Raw genomic sequence first — 15351 nt, forward strand, 5'->3', positions numbered from 1 at the left:
TGGCCGTCTTGGGATGGAGCAGGAGGGGTTGACAGATACCTTGCCGGCTGAGCAGGGCTTGGTGACACCTGCCTTCTGCCCAGATACGTTATCCTTAGGTGACTAACTTTTACGCCAAGTCCATAAAGCATACGTTCAGTAGCAATACCTTATTAACTATCATACATACAGCTCACCCTGATTACGAATCCAGACCCATTAGGAACATCTCTTTATGGGTAAATGCCCTGTGAGACCTGTTTGGTGTCGTGCGTTTCTCAGCTTGGAGGGGAGAGGTGGTTGCAAAGAACAGGGCACTCAAGGGGTTGCTGTGTCACAAACACCTTATTGCCAGCGAGCCCATCGCCAGGACTCCCCAGGCAGGAAACTGTTGCCACTATTTTAGCGTCTCGAGAGCAACCCCCCCCCATACCATATTCTTTTAATGCAGCGGAAGCTGGCCCAGTGGTTAGGGCTCTAGCATGGGGTGTGGGAGACTTGGGGTCATTCCTTGCTGGCCTGCAGACTTCCCATGTGCCCTTGGACAAGTCGCTTAGCCTCTCTGTGCCTCTGTTGTGAGGCTAAACCTGTCAAAGCATGGGAGGATAACGGCATTAAGGACTGGGAGGCGCTCAGATACTATGGTGATTGGGGGGAAAAAGGTGTATAAGTACCGTAGAGTGATAAACTAAATATGGCCCAACCTCCATTTCAAAGGTGTCTGGTCACCATAGCACTGCCTGCATCTCTGACCTGGAAGACCCACTTCTTGGGACAAGAGGGTTGTTCACACTCCACTGAAAACCACCCATAAAGGGGCCAATTCGTGCCCAGTGCTGGTGTGGTTCTGTGAGGTAGCACCTATCCTCTCCCTCCAGAACAGGGCTGAGAACCATCATGCTCGTTGCCTGACAGTGCTGGGTTGGATTTGACCTGGGGCGCTGGACCCAGGGAGCAGAAGATTGGTTGGAAGCTGTATCTGCTGGCTTAGCTCATGTGTGCTTTCTGTCCCTGCAGGGCAGTCCTGTGGATCCCTCCCTGCACAACATGCTCTGCAAAGCCGTGAAGGCTACGTTCAGCCGGAGCCGAGACATCTGCACCGTGCACCTGGCCGCCGCTGGGAACCTTCCCAATAGGATTGCTGTGCTCGGTGTTTCTGTGCAAAGTGAGCCCTGCTCGCTACCCAGGGGCTTTGCTGGAGGGGAGGAGGTGGGGGCATCTCACTGCTGACGACCTTTCAGCCCAGTGGTCCCCAAACTGTGGGGTGTGTCCCTCTACGGTGGCATGGAGGAATCTGGCATGGGGGGAGGCGGCGGCCCGGGCCAGCCTCCCACAGGGTGGAGGGCAGGGCGCAGCACCATCCAGCCCCACTCTGGCCCTGGCCTCAGCCATAGCTGTTGTCCCAGTTCCACTCCCAGCACCCAGCTGCGGCCCCGCTCCAGGCCATGGCTCAGCCACCAGCCCCTGCTGTCAGCCCCGAGCCCACATGCTTGGCTTAGGCCTCCGCGCTTTGCCCCAGCCTGGCCACGACTCCACTCCAGGCCTGGGGAGGTAGGGTGCAGACACAGTCCATTACTGGGGGGGGGTGGGGGGAGGGCAGGAGGAAGTTTGGGCACCACTGTTTTAGCCTTTTCAGGAGGCCTGGTGGAAATCATGGAACTGTGTAATCAGCCATACTGGGGACTCCAGTACTTTCCGTTAAGGGCTGGTTTGGGGCTCCATTGGTCCCACTGTCATCCTTTGGGCTGTGACGGAAACCCAGTGGCCCCAGCAATCAGTAAACCGCTAGGCCACCGCTCTGGTTCCAAACCTAGTTGCCAGGTGGATCAGTTCAATTTCATCTTCCAGTAGGGTTACGACCCACTAGCCAGTATCAATAGGGGACTGGAGCCCAGGCCAGGGAGAGAAAAGCCTCACCCCACGGAGGCTCACAGGAGTAGCTGTGCAATGAGCTCTCACTTCAGGGGCCCTGGTTCAAATCCAGCCCAGCTCAGGCATGACCGAACGTCAGTTCGATGGCTCTTGGGTTGCTGTTGTGAAATGAGGTGGTAGATTTCAGTCCAGGCTGCAGGTGCTTCCATGGTTAAAGGGCCCCACAAGGACTGACCTCCTTCAGGCCCCCACAGAGGAGAGAACAGTGTTTACAAGGCCTGGGGAGGGAGTCCCCTTCTTTCAGCGAGGCCAGGCACTTAGAGACAGTTTACATGAGCAGGACAGGCCAGCGCTTTCATGCTTTAGGGCAGAAGCTAACTGCTAGCTGCCTGGGATCAGGAAGAGATCTCCCCTTGGGGCAGGTTATTCTGTAACTGCCCCCTATGGGGGCTCTGTCACTTTCTTCTGAGGCAGCTGGTACTGGAGTGGGGAGGGTAGCACCTGCCTTTCTGTTTAATGCCACTCCTGGCATGTTGGGGAAGGGAGAGAACGTGAGACCAGTGCATGATCTTCTCCTCTACCCACCAGGGAGAGCTGCTGGTACCAGACCTGCCAGTGGTCTCATGCAGGCGAGTGTGCGGAGAGGGGACCTCAAAGCTCAGGCAGACCTAGATAATCCAAGCTGGTGCTCCGGGCACACAGTCCTGCTACAGCATCTCCAGCCCCAGACCTGCTGCGTGGTCACCTCAGGAGCAGCCCCACCTGCTGGGGTGATGTAGGAGCCCGCTGCTTGGCAGAGGTCCTTTGCCAAACTCCCAGGAACAATCTAATCCTTCCCGTGCTCCATGAAGGACGCCTACCCTTGGGGGCAGAGAAGTGACTCCTGGCCTGTGAGCAGGGCCAGTGCTACCATTAAGGCAAACTAGGCAGTTGCCTAGGGTGCCAAGATTTGGGAGTGCCAAAAAGCAGTGCCCCCAATTTTTTTTTTTTTTACCGCATTCCAGGGCTGGGCTGCCAATGGCACGCTGACACGTATGGCTCAGACTCTCTCTCCCAGCGCAGCAGCCGCTCCATGCAATTATTGTCATTGCTGGCAGGGGCGGTGTCCTCGGGGAGGGGGCGTAGCAGAGGTGAGCTGAGGTGGGGAGCCCTGCAGCAGCTCCCCCTCCGTTCCCCCCGCCCTGAGTCACCCACCCCCCGCGGCAGCTCCCTACCCCCCAGGCCCGGGGAGCTGTGCAGCAGTTCCCCACCCCAGCTCACCTCTGCTCTGCCTCCTCCCCGAGCACACCGCCCCCCCGCCCCGCTCTAATACTCCTCCCTTCCCAGCCTTGTGGCGCCAAACAGCTGAGGTGGGGAGCTGCCAAACAGCTCCGGGGGGCTGGGAAGCTGCTGCGGGGGGGAGGGGTGTATCTCAGGGCGGGGTTGAGGGGAGCTGCGACAGGGCTCCGCACCTCTGCTATGCCCCCTCCCCGAGCATGCTGTCGCTGCTCCACTTCTCCTGCCTCCCAGGCTTGCTGCGCCAATCAGCTGTTTGGCGCCGCAAGCCTGGGAGGGGAGGAGAATTGGGGCAGCATGCTGGGGAGGAGGCGGAGCAGAGGTGAGCTGGGGTGGGGAGCTGCCGTACGGCCCCCCCCCCGGGGCAGGGAGAGCTGCCGCAGAACAGGGGAGCCTCAGGGTCAGGGGGGAGTTGCTGCAGGGTTTGGGTGGGGCAAGGTGGAAGTTTCACCTAGGGTGCGAAACTTCCTTGCACCGGCCCTGTCTGTGAGCTGCTCTTCGACCACCAGCCTCCCTGTCTCACCTTCTCCCATGCTGTGTGCTTCCACTGCACACAGCACTGCCTGATGGCCAGGTGTAATGGGCCTCCCGCGGCATGGGCACAGGGTAGGCAGGGGCTGGGATTCGGAGCTGCCCTCATGTGCTGTGGGTATGTCTACACCGCAGTGAGGCACCCACAGATAGCCTCAGACTAAGGGGCTGTTTAATTGCAGTGTAGACACTGGGGCGCAGATTGCAGCCTGAGCTCTGGGAGCCCCTGGCACCTCGCAGGAGCCTAGAGCCCAGGGCTCCAACCCAAGCCCGAATGTCTACACTGCAATTACACAGCCCCTTCGCCTCAGTCAGCTGGCATAAGCCAGCCACCGGTATTCAGTTGCCCCTCAGGGACTCAAGTACGTGCTTAGGGCGATTGTTTGAAACACTTGGTGCTTATGAGGCCCCAAACCAATCCCCAAAGCCCATCTCGCTAGTGAAAACAGCCCTGGCTCCCAGCCCCAGGGCTGCATCCGCTCCCCATGTGGCCCCAGTCCACTGCACAAACAGGACAGCCGGAGCGGACAGAGGGCTGTGGGATTCCACGGGGGGAGCAGCCCAGCCCAGGTGGGGCAGGGACTAGATGTCCTGAGAGGTTTTTCTCCTGCTTTGATTTCTGTTCTTGTCACGCTCTGCAGCACGTGTGTCATGGTGCCCCATGCAGGGCTCAGGCAGCCCCTAGCAGCCCTTCCCCCAACTGGCGCTCCGGCACCAAAAATCTCCTTTGAACCAGTTTGCTTTGGGCCTGGGTGTTGCATTGCTGAAAGGTATTAGCCTTACAGCCCTGGGCTCCAATCCAAGGAGCATCCAGGTGGTAGGCAAAGCACAGCCAGCAGCACGGCCTCTTCAAGCCGACAGACTCCTTAACCCAATAGAATCATAGACTATCAGTATTGGAAGGGACCTCAAGTGGTCATGCACCAAGCCTGACATGCAGAGACGGCTGGGCAGTCTCCCTCCCCCATTTAATCCTTGGCTTCGCTGCAGAGGCCGTCGGCACTGATGATAGGGGCACCGGGGGGCGGGGGGCGGGGAGGCTGCCATTCACTGCAGGGCCTGGGGCAAGTTGCCCTGTTTCCTCATGTGTGAGATGGAGGCTGAATGTCCTGAGCTCCGCATGGGGCAGGCTGCGTGGCGTAGCCGTTATGCAGGGGGCCGCCCTTCACCTCTGGCTCGTTGCTCCCTACAGCCAATGCCGCGCCCAAGGAGCTCTTTGAACTGCTGGGGACGAAAAAGGGAGAGCTCCAGCAGGTGAGTGGGTTTCTTCCCCAATCCCCCCGGACGAACCCCACTTCCCGCTCTGGGGCTGAAAGCGATGGAGACAGTCCCACTGCTCCCTGCCTTGGGGCTGGCATGGCAATCAGCGTTTCCGTTTCTAAAGGGCTTTAGACTGTGACTAAGAGGAGCCCATTCGCAGGGGACGGGAACATGGGGGTGACATCTCACTCAGCCTGGCTGCTGTCCTTGGACATCCCTCCTTCCCCTCTGCACAGGCTGCCTAGAGCCCCACCAGGGCAGGACAGCACAGCATACGCAACAGTTGTATGTGCCCGGCTGATCGTGCAGCTGGCTGTTCTGTGCAGGCCCAGTCTGGGGAGCACGGGCAGGAGCTGGGCTGCTTGCCGTGCCATGGAAAGAGGACTGCAGGGGAGGCTGAGGGGGCGGGTGCTCTGTCAGCGCAGGCTAGGCACTGAGGGAAGGGAGGACAGGTGCTGCTGGATCTGCCCCCTAACGCTTCCTGCCCTTTGCAGCTTGGCATTGGCAACGTCACCTATGCTGACAAGCAGATAGAGGAGGAGAACGAGGACCGGTTCAGCACGCCCTTGATCATTACCATCGTGTGTATGGCCTGCTCCCTGCTCCTCGTCGCCGCCATCTACGGCTGCTGCCACCAGCGGGTCGCCCGTAGGAAGGATCAGGTAAGCGACTCTCACCCTCTGTGCACCCATGGGGGCTTCCCATTATGTCCCCAGCCCCCTGCATGGCAGGGGTGTTTTGTTTAGTCAATCAGCAGCCAGAGGGCTAGGGTGACCTGCGTGGTGGGGGAGAAGGGAGCTGTGTCCTAATGTGGACTGGGCTATTGCCAGAAGCAGAGGGGTGGTCCTGGGATCAGACCACTGCCAGCCACCCTGAATTCCTTGGGGACGTGTGGGGCTGGCTGCTCGGCTCTGTCAGCATGGCTGGGCTGGGAGGACTAACATGGAGAAGTCCCCCTTCCCCTCCCATTACATTAGACAGGCAAGAGCTGGTCAGAATTTTGTCCCAGGGAACCCTAGTTGTGATGCAAATTGCTTTTGGTCAAGCACAGAAAATGCTTTGGGGGAATTGCTCTGTTGGCAATGAAACTGGTTTTCTGATAGAAAAAAAAATGGGTAAAAATTCTGGTTATCAAAAACAGGTTTTTTGGGTTCTTTTTCAAAATTTCCCAATTTTTTTTTCTTTTTTGATGAAAACCGACCCCCCAAAGCAATTTGATTTCTTTCAAAAATTTTAAAATTTCCTGTGAAAAAGAATTGGCATTTTTCAGCCAGCTGTAACCCAGACTCTGCCCCCTCAGGAAATCAACCAGGAGACGCCCCCAGGGGAAAGTCATGGAACAATCTGCCCGTTATGCAGTTTCTGTAACGGATCTAACACTCGCCTCTATCAGAGACAGGATATGGGACAAGATGGGCTGACAGTCCCCACACACCCAACATTTTTAAGTGGATGGCAAGTTTTTCCCTCAGGCCCTCATCCAAATTAAATCCCTGGCTAACACAGCGAGCACAGGGACAGTCACTGAGCACGCATCCCAAAAGGCTGTGTTTTTGAAATGAGGGGCAGCTTGGCTTCCTGCCCCAAGCCTGCATCCCATCCCTGTAGATTCTCATGGTGTAGCTAAGGTAGCAGAGGATCAAAGCCCCAGTTTGAGTTACACACCTAAATACCTTTGGGGCACTAGGGCTGAGTGCCTCCTTAGAAGCTGATAGATGAGTATATTGTGCTGAGAACAGTAGGGTTTACAATGGGCTAATCTGACAGGGTGTCATATGTTTCTCCTGTTCATGTCCCTTTGAGTTTCCCTGGGAGGATCAGGCTCAGAGCAGACTGGACTGTTGGTCCCCAAGGTTCCCTACCAGTCAGGTTATTGGCCTGTACTGATTTACTCCAGCTATCCTCACAGTTAGGGTGACCAGACAGCAAGTGTGAAAAATCAGGACAGGGGGTGGAGGGTAATAGGTGCCTATATAAGAAAAAGCCCCCCAAATCAGGACTGTCCCTATAAAATCGGGACATCTGGTCACCCTACCCTCACTGGCACTGCTGGACAGTCATCGTATCGCTCTGTGCTGTAGGAAATGCAAATATGACTTGCAGACACAGTTGATGTCCACAGGAGGGCGCAGGCACTACACCCTTTTAGATCAAAGAGCACCAGGAGTGATGGTTGCTGCGGCAGCAATTTAACTCTTTAGTTTAGCAGCTTTGTGCAGTGGCAGTATCGTAGCTAATGAGGTTAATCCGAGGTGTGATTATTGCTAGGGAAATCCCTTTGCTCGCCTGTGCAGAGTCCGGTCTCAAACTTAACAGGTAAAGGCAACATCTGGAGCCAAGCTTGCGAGCTAAAAGGCTGGCTATAGGATTGGTGTAAAGAGCCAAAAGAAACCAAAGTACAAGTCACTGCTCCCTAGGTTTACACAGCTCCAGTTGCTACTGATAAAAGTTTGGATTTAACGGAGAAGGAATTTGACAATGTCATGTGCAGGAATCCTATGATAGGGCAAAACCACTCGAGGTCTTCGCAAGTTCTCCTGAGGGCGGTGTGGGATTTTTCAGAGAATTAAAATTCTTCTTTCAGTTGGCTTAGAAATGTCTATAGAAGGTGATCACTCAGGGTAGTCTACACTGAAAAATGAGGTCAACCCAGTTATGATGCATAGGGGTGTGAAAAATCCACAGTCCTGAGCAACATTGTGAAGCTGACCTAAGCCCCACCGTAGACAGTACTAGGTCGGCAGAAGAATTCTTCCATTGCCCAAGCTACCACCTCTCAGGGAGGTGGATTAACAACAGTGAGGGCTATAGCCCCAACTTCTTACACTCGGGGCTGCTTTTCATGTGCCCCACCTCTGTGAGCAGGAGCGAAAAGACAGGCTGGTCTTTAAGTCCATTTCATTTTTGGTCACTCTGCCGAGACCACAACCAGGGTCACTGTCAGCTTGAAATTAACTATATAAAAAAAAAAAAAGAAAAAAAAGAAAAAAGCATTAAAAATGGTTACAGACCCTACCTGGGCTGGAGCCCCCCATCAGTGTGAATTCCTTGTATTGCTGTAGTGCTTAGGAGCCCTAATCCTGGCCCAGGACGGCAGTGTGCTAGGTGCCTACATGTTTCTCTCACCCCTCTTGCTCTGAGAGAGGCCCAACAACAGGTGCAACTTGCTGTATGGGGGAAGGAGTGACACTGATTATACACCACGAGCTGTCAGTGCTGAGTGTTGTCTACTGCCATTTAAACACATTTTCAGGCAGACGTGTGATTTTTAGGTCCCTTTCACCTGTCTGCTAGGAATTGGACTACAGCTCAGTACACTCATGTCCCAAAAGGCCGCTGGCCAGGCACAGACAGTAACAGGTATCTGTAATCGTGGGCCTGGGCTGGAGTCAAGCTGGCATCCTTGAAAAGAAAGGCTCTCTCTGCCATGAGGAAGACAGGCCTTAATGGTGACTCAGAAGGCTGGCTAAGAAATTGGAGCAGCCCATCTGCTCTTCCTGGGTTTTGCTGGAGAACTGGGGCGCTGATGGGTATTGTAGGTTCTTACACCTGAAGGGGCAGGCGGCTCCATCTTTCGCTCACTTTGTCCCAAGTGCTCATTAGAGCAGAGGAGCTCTTAGCAGAGACAAAAAGCAATGGCTGTGGAGCACCCTGACTTCAAAATCTCTTCCCTGGTGAGGATTTCTGAGACAGTGCAGCTACATCAGTGCCTTACGCTGCTGCAGTTACCCCTCTTCAAAACCATTTCTCGTCAGCTGAGGAGTCATAGGCCGGGGGTTTCCATCAGTGCAGCTACATCAGAGCAAACCCCTCCCATGTAGCTGAGCATCACGGCTCAGCTCTCAGCCTCTTGGGACTGGAGGGATGAGACCACAGGTGTCTTCTGGGGCAGATGAGGCCTGAAGTTCTAATGTAAAAGACAAGCAGATGATTTCTCTTCTCCCCTCGGCAAATACATTTCAGGCCTTCTTTAAACATCATCAGACCAAAAATGGGCACACACCCCTTTCCCCTTCCCTGTCCCCATTGCAGGTCCTTGCTAGCACAGAGCCAGGTCGTCCCTCCACCTCCAAATTTCCCTTCAAGTGTACTTAATTTGCCATGAATATTTAATCTACAAACACGAGAGAAAAGCTGCAGTCAAGTCACCAAACAGGAAGTGGCAGCATCCTGTCTAGACACTGAAGGACTCGCTCCACGGCCTGTTTGTCAAGCCCTGAGGAACCAGCCACAGACAAGATTGAAGATTAAGAGCAAGATGAAAGTGAAGCTGCATTTGGACCTGAAAAGACCAGGGCCCCGTTTCAGAGCTGGCGAGGCTGCTCCAACGCAGGGCTGAGTTTTAAATAGACATGGGGTGATGGGCTTCGGGGAGCAGACAGCTGGGGCAATTCCCTGCCATTGGCATTGGATCATTTCTGTCCCTGCTGTCCTCTGCCCATGGCACACAGCAGTGTAGGCACCTGAGGGCTGGGATACTTGGGTCTGATTCCGGTTGTTGGGCTTCGTGTGCGGGTGCTGGTGGAGGCCTGGGCTATAGAGGAGATCAGACTAAATAGTCCGGGGGCTCCTTCTAGCCTTAAACCCTAGTCCCGTGGTTCTGAACCTTTTGGGGATCAGGACCCATTTGGCAATGTTTAAGGCCTGTCGCAACCCAGTAAATAATCTGGGGGTGGATGCCCGCAGGTGGATTTGCCCCTGTTCTGCCCTACAGTGGGGTTGGGTCCTGCGCAACACTCACCCCATAGGGGCAGCTCCTGCAGGTCCAGCGCTGTGGGGCTGGCTGGGCTTGGTTCTCCGTGCTGCTCAGGTTTGGCCCCACCCCGACTGGACTAAATTTGTGTGAGTGGAGTTGTGACCTGGCTGATGGGGTGGCAGTGCCACTCACTCAAATTTGGCCTACCCGGACTCCTGTCGTTGTGGCAGCTGGGCCAACCCTGAGCAGCACTGGGACCCCAGAGGTTGCAGCGCCTGGAACAGGGAGGTGAGCTCAGCCAGACTCATGGGACAGGAGCTGCCACGTGACCCTTTGAAACATTCTAGCAACCCAATTTTGGGTCCCAACCCCTGGGTTGAGAAACCCTGGTCTGAGTGACACACTGCTAGGATCAACACCCACTTCAGCTCCCCACCTGTCTGCAGGGAGGCATTCAGAAGCGGGCGGTTTGCGGCGGCAGCGCTGAAGAGTCTCCCGCTGCAATATGTAAGTGATGGAATTGAACACAGCCGGCCTGAGTTGCGTGAGCGCCAAGCAGAGCTGCTGGCTTTCTTTACGAAGCAGCACTTCCAGCCGCTGGCTCCTGAGGAGTTGCCATGGCAGCAACCTGGCTTCTAATATTTCTAACAGCAGCAGCTAGCCGGCTCTGTTTGTGCCAGGTGCTGTATGGCCACGAAACCAATGACAGGGCCATGTCCTGAAGAGCTTATTGCCTCAGGCCGTGGCTACACAGGCACGTTGTACCAGTTGTGCCCATGTACTCGGACCAATATACCACCCCACCCCACCCCCCTCAGGGGGCACACTCTGATTCTGGTATAACAGCAGCTCTTTTGCTTTAGCTCAAGCCCCTTCCCAAGTAACACAAGCTGAATCAAAAAAAGCCAGTCACAGGCCTGAGTGCCCGGAGGGGGGGTGGGACAGGTGTTAAACCACTATATTAATAGTCATGCCTTTCGATTATAACTGTAGCAGCTTAAATTCACTCCTTGGGTTATAGCAAAGCAAAAATCCTGCCCACACAACAACTCTCCCATGTAGACAAGGCCTTTATAGACAAGACAGGCAGCGTGGGGGAGGTAGGCAAATCAGAGGCAGTAGCGCATGGTCCCACAGCAGGTCAGTGCCAGAGGTGGGGATAGAACCCACAACTCCGATACATGCTCTGTCCCCTGGTCCCCGCTGTCGCTTTCATTGTAAGGGGGCCACATTACGAGGGAGGATTCAGGGCCCACATTCAGCCTGGTAAAACAGTCATCCCGCAGGCCATTTGAGAGCGAGCTAGTTTGCTGTAGTTATTTTAGAATCGTCACAGACCAGAGAGCAGTGGAGGAAGGTGTGGGGGAAGGGCAAGTACAATCTAGTGCCTATTTCCCAAAAAATGAAGACAGGGTGATTCTGGCTGTTTTCAGTCCATAAGGCCGATTTCCACCCACAGTTAAACTGCGAAGGGGAATACCAAGTAACTATGCAGAGACGTGAGCAATTAGCAGCATGAGCGGTGGGTTTCATGAGGAAGAAATACTGCCAGAAACTTAATTGCTTTGCTTTCTGGACTGAGATGGGGACCAACTGGCTGCAGAAAAAAGTTCTGCAGAAAAAAGACCTGCAGAAAAAAGACCCGGGGAATTACAGTGGACGAGAAGCTGCATATGAGTCAGCAGTGGGCCCTCGTTGTCAAGAAGGCTAACGGCATATTGGAGTGCATTAGTAGTGCATTGCCAGCAGATCGAGGGAAATGATTATTCCCCTCTATTCGGCACTGATGAGGCCACACCTGGTGTATTAAGTCCAGTTTTGGGCCCCCTACTACAGAAGGGATGTGGACAAACTGGAGAGAGTCCAGCGGAGGGCAACGAAAATGATTAGGGCGCTGGGGAACATGACTTATGAGGAGAGGCTGAGGGAACTGGGCTTAAGAGAAGAGTGAGGGGGGATTTGATAGCAGCCTTCAATTATCTGAAGGGGGGTTCCAAAGAGGATGGAGCTCAGCTTTTCTCAGTGATGGCAGATGACAGAACAAGGAGCAATGATCTCAAGTTGCAGTGGGGGAGGTCTAGGTTGGATATTAGGAAACACTCTTTCACTAGGAGGGTGGTGAAGCACTGGAATAGGTTACCTAGGGAGATGGTGAAATCTCCATCCTTGGAGGTTTTAAAGGCCCAGCTTGACAAAGCCCTGGCTGGGATGATTCAGTTGGTGTTGGTCCTGCTTTGAGCAAGGGGTTGGACTAGATGACCTCCTGAGGTCTCTTCCAATTCTAATTTTCTACAATTCTATGTCAAACAGATTTAAGAAAGCATTTGATGTAGTGTCTCTTGAAGTCCTAGTGGAATTGGCTTGGATAGGAACACTTGAAGAACAGTTAACAGGCTAAACCCCAGGTAATGGTAAACCAATGTAGCTGGGGCAGCAGTCTAGCCTCATTCTAGAGTGGTGGCTTGTTAGCATCACAGCTGAGCTGCGAGCGTGGCTAGAACAACACATTCAGAACACAGACTGATTATAGGAAACTGGAAGAAGTGGCAAGAACCAATCAGGACAGACAAATCCTCTAAGAGCCCTAGGGAGATTGGAAACATAGGCAGACAAAAAAAAAGATGCGCTGGGAAAGGCCCAGGTGAGGACATCTGGGGGATGCTCCCTCAGGCACCTGACCAGCGCAGGACACTTGTGAGGCGCAACAGTGCCCAAAGCAACAACAGAGGGAGCATGGACAAGAAAGTTAGACATGAGTGGGCAATGAGACACGGCTGCAAGATGAACCAGCATAATATCCAGCTGCACATGCTTGGGCGTCATGGCCACAGCAGGGAACTGGTCATCTCTCCAGCTCTGGTGTGACCATTCCTAGAGCATCAGGTTCGTTTCCAGGCACCATATCACTAGGAAGAGGAGGTGAATCAGACATGAAATAGTGAAGCCCCATGCCTTGGGACAAGACAGACAGCAGGGAGCGTAGAATGGAGAACGACGCTTCCTGGCTAAGGAGGGATGGAGCGGATGAGCTATTTGTCTTTTCCCATCTCTGACTTCTGTCACAGAGGACTAAGGTGGGATTCTGTGGCATTATTTATACAGACGCACTTCGTGACCCTAAGTGCACTGAAAACTAAGGGTGGCCCCAGTCAAAGCAGGTTCAGCTGAACAACAGGGTTTTTCCTGCCTTGGGAATGCCAGGAGGACAGGTGCAGAAAACAGAGCGTGGAGCCGGCTAGTTCTGAAGGACACTGTGCTGCTGAGTTCAGGAAAGGTCTTGCTGAAGGAATTAGGAGCTGGTGAGGTGAGCCAGGGAGATTTGCTCGTCTTTGTCCCTGGGCAGGAGGAGATGAGGGAGAACTAAGCCACCAGCTGCATTACATTTCAGACTCACTCTCTTTTTAAAATTCACTGATTGTGTAACATCAAAGGCTGGCAAATGCTTTGTAAGATTCTCCACAGAGCCCCGCCAAGGTACCTCAGTCCTGACCCACAGCACCCCTGCCCAGTGCAGGCCCCTCCATCCCGACCTACAGCACCCCGGCTAGTCTAGTTTTGGTCATCACCAGGAAAGTCACACTAACAAGTCTGGTTGTGAGATGACTGTGCAGTGTGGACAGATGCTGTGAGGATAAGGTTGGCAGCTGGGAAATACTGTGCATTTATCCACAGACCAACCACGCTTTTGTTTTCACCAAAGATTTCTGTTTTTTTTTTTTTTCTTGTCCCCTTCCAGCAACGCCTGACAGAAGAGCTACAGACCATGGAGAATGGCTACCATGACAACCCGACCCTGGAGGTAATGGAGACCTCCTCAGAGATGCAGGAGAAGAAGGTGAACCTGAACGGGGAGCTGGGAGACAGCTGGATAGTCCCCATGGACAACCTCACAAAAGAGGAGCTGGAGGGAGAGGAGGACACGCATTTATAAGTGACATGAAACTCTACCAGCAAAACAAAACAATACAACCCCAAAACGATCAGAGCCACAAGTGCTGTCGCTTGGAGCATCCTGTGGAGCAAGGAGACACCCAGGTGCCTGAATGCCCCCTTGAGGCAGGAGACCATGACTGGCGTTTGCTCTGGCCGAAACGTTGTTCAATCAAAACTTATTCACTGTCCAGACTAGGTTGTATTTTTGCTTCTGTAGTGGGAGAGTGCCTGTATTTAAGCCTTGACTAGAGACAAGAAAGTTCAGCTTCTGGCCATTGTAAAAGGATAAGAGCTTGAAGGCCTCTTGCAGGGCTTCTCAGCCTTTTCCATATAGGGACCCCTTCCGTCTAGCTGGGATCTAGCACTATGGGAAGGGCAGAGTGGTCATGACACCCCCCCCAGCCCCGGGCTGAGAACCCTGGATTCAGAAGGATCAGAAGCCTCTGGTGCCTAACGGGGTACCTCAGAAACTGCGTTAGCATCACAGCGGATTTGCCTTAGTGAAGCGTGCGGCTCAGGGTAGAAGGGCTGGAGGCAAAGGGCTAGCGATCTACTGTCATAGGCTTTTCTCAGCTCTTCACTCTGCTGTCATGTGCATCACCTACTGCCAGTGCCCAGTACATTGTGAGGCTCTGCATTCTGTTTCGTTTTTTCCCATCACTGCTCACCAGGAGAATGAGGATCTTTCCCCCATGTAACCTCCATTGTCACCTGCATTTCCATAGTCAAACCTCCAGGTTCTGCTCCAATCAAATGATGGGACAGTGGTGAGAGCCCAGGGTAGGGGATTTGGGGTCCATTCTGTGTGACCTCAAAGAAGTCACTTCGGTGCTCTGTGCTTTTGTTTTCTCCATTTGTTATGTGTAGAAAAGCTTTATAGAAGTGTCAGTTATTAAGCCACAGGAGAGAAGGGAAAGAACAGCAACTGCCCTCATCCCAAGCCACATGATTGCCTGGTCATTTGCAAAGTCTCCCTGGAATCACTATGGAAAATGCTTTGCATTCAAAGCTTCCCCTGACAACCACCAGTGATCACTCCTGGGTCCTTAATACTCCCTCTGTCCTACATGGACCTTCCTGGCCTGCAGTGCGAATTCCACTGACTGACACCAGGGTCCTGTTGAGGATACACCCTTCCTTCAGGATAGGGCAATGTTAAGGCTCCAAGACTGCACATCCGCTGAGTTTCTTTAGCCACTGTAGGTAGACGTTGCTGTGGGATGTTGCCTTCTCAAGCCATTAAAATGCAGCGTTTTTTCAGATAACCGTAGCGTCCTTACTACAGCAAATAAAAGTGTTATTTAATTCTTGGCTGGAATCATGTCCATAAACAAACTGAGCAGGAAATACCTGCACTGCCTCTGCCATTGAAATGAAATTCCCAAGCCCATTCTTCTAGCTCCTAGCCCAAAGGTCATAGAAGTTTAAAGGGCAAGTGTGTAGGAAGCCCACCATGTATTTAGGGAGGGTCCCAGTAGGGGTCCTTAGTGAGATCTGCATTTGAAGCAGGACTAATCTCCCTGTTTCATCATTGCATCCAATGACAAAGTTGCTCAAAATGCACCGTGAAGTTTCTCACGGCTCATAAAAAGGCATCTAACAGCAGGCAAATAGGAAACTGCCACCTTGATTGTCTGGTATGCAGGCAGACTCTTGTCAGTACCACATTTTCTGAATGTGTGAATGCAAAAGAGATTCAAACTCATTGGGTACATCTACCCTACCCGCCGGATCGGTGGGCAGTGATCGATCAGGGATTGATTTATTGCGTGTAGTGTAGACGCGATAAATTGATCCCCGACCAC

At 53.4% G+C, this 15351-nt stretch overlaps 1 protein-coding gene and 1 non-coding gene across 2 annotated transcripts in view; both read left to right on the forward strand.

Moving 5' to 3' along the window:
• The window catches only part of PODXL (podocalyxin like), an 86053-nt gene extending 71226 nt beyond the window's left edge, over positions 1–14827 (forward strand). The window contains exons 5-8 of the mRNA XM_032764401.2: positions 997–1144; positions 4850–4911; positions 5412–5579; positions 13350–14827. Coding sequence (XP_032620292.2) covers positions 997–1144; positions 4850–4911; positions 5412–5579; positions 13350–13544 — 573 coding nt within the window. The 3' untranslated portion in view covers positions 13545–14827. The remainder of the gene's footprint in view (positions 1–996; positions 1145–4849; positions 4912–5411; positions 5580–13349) is intronic.
• On the forward strand, positions 7125–7261 carry LOC116815807 (U4 spliceosomal RNA). The gene has a single exon (XR_004371577.1). It is a non-coding gene; the product is annotated as a U4 spliceosomal RNA (small nuclear RNA).
• Positions 14828–15351: the final 524 nt, after the last annotated feature.

Source organism: Chelonoidis abingdonii, chromosome 1 (assembly GCF_003597395.2).
Source record: "Chelonoidis abingdonii isolate Lonesome George chromosome 1, CheloAbing_2.0, whole genome shotgun sequence".
NCBI lineage: Eukaryota > Metazoa > Chordata > Testudines > Testudinidae > Chelonoidis > Chelonoidis abingdonii.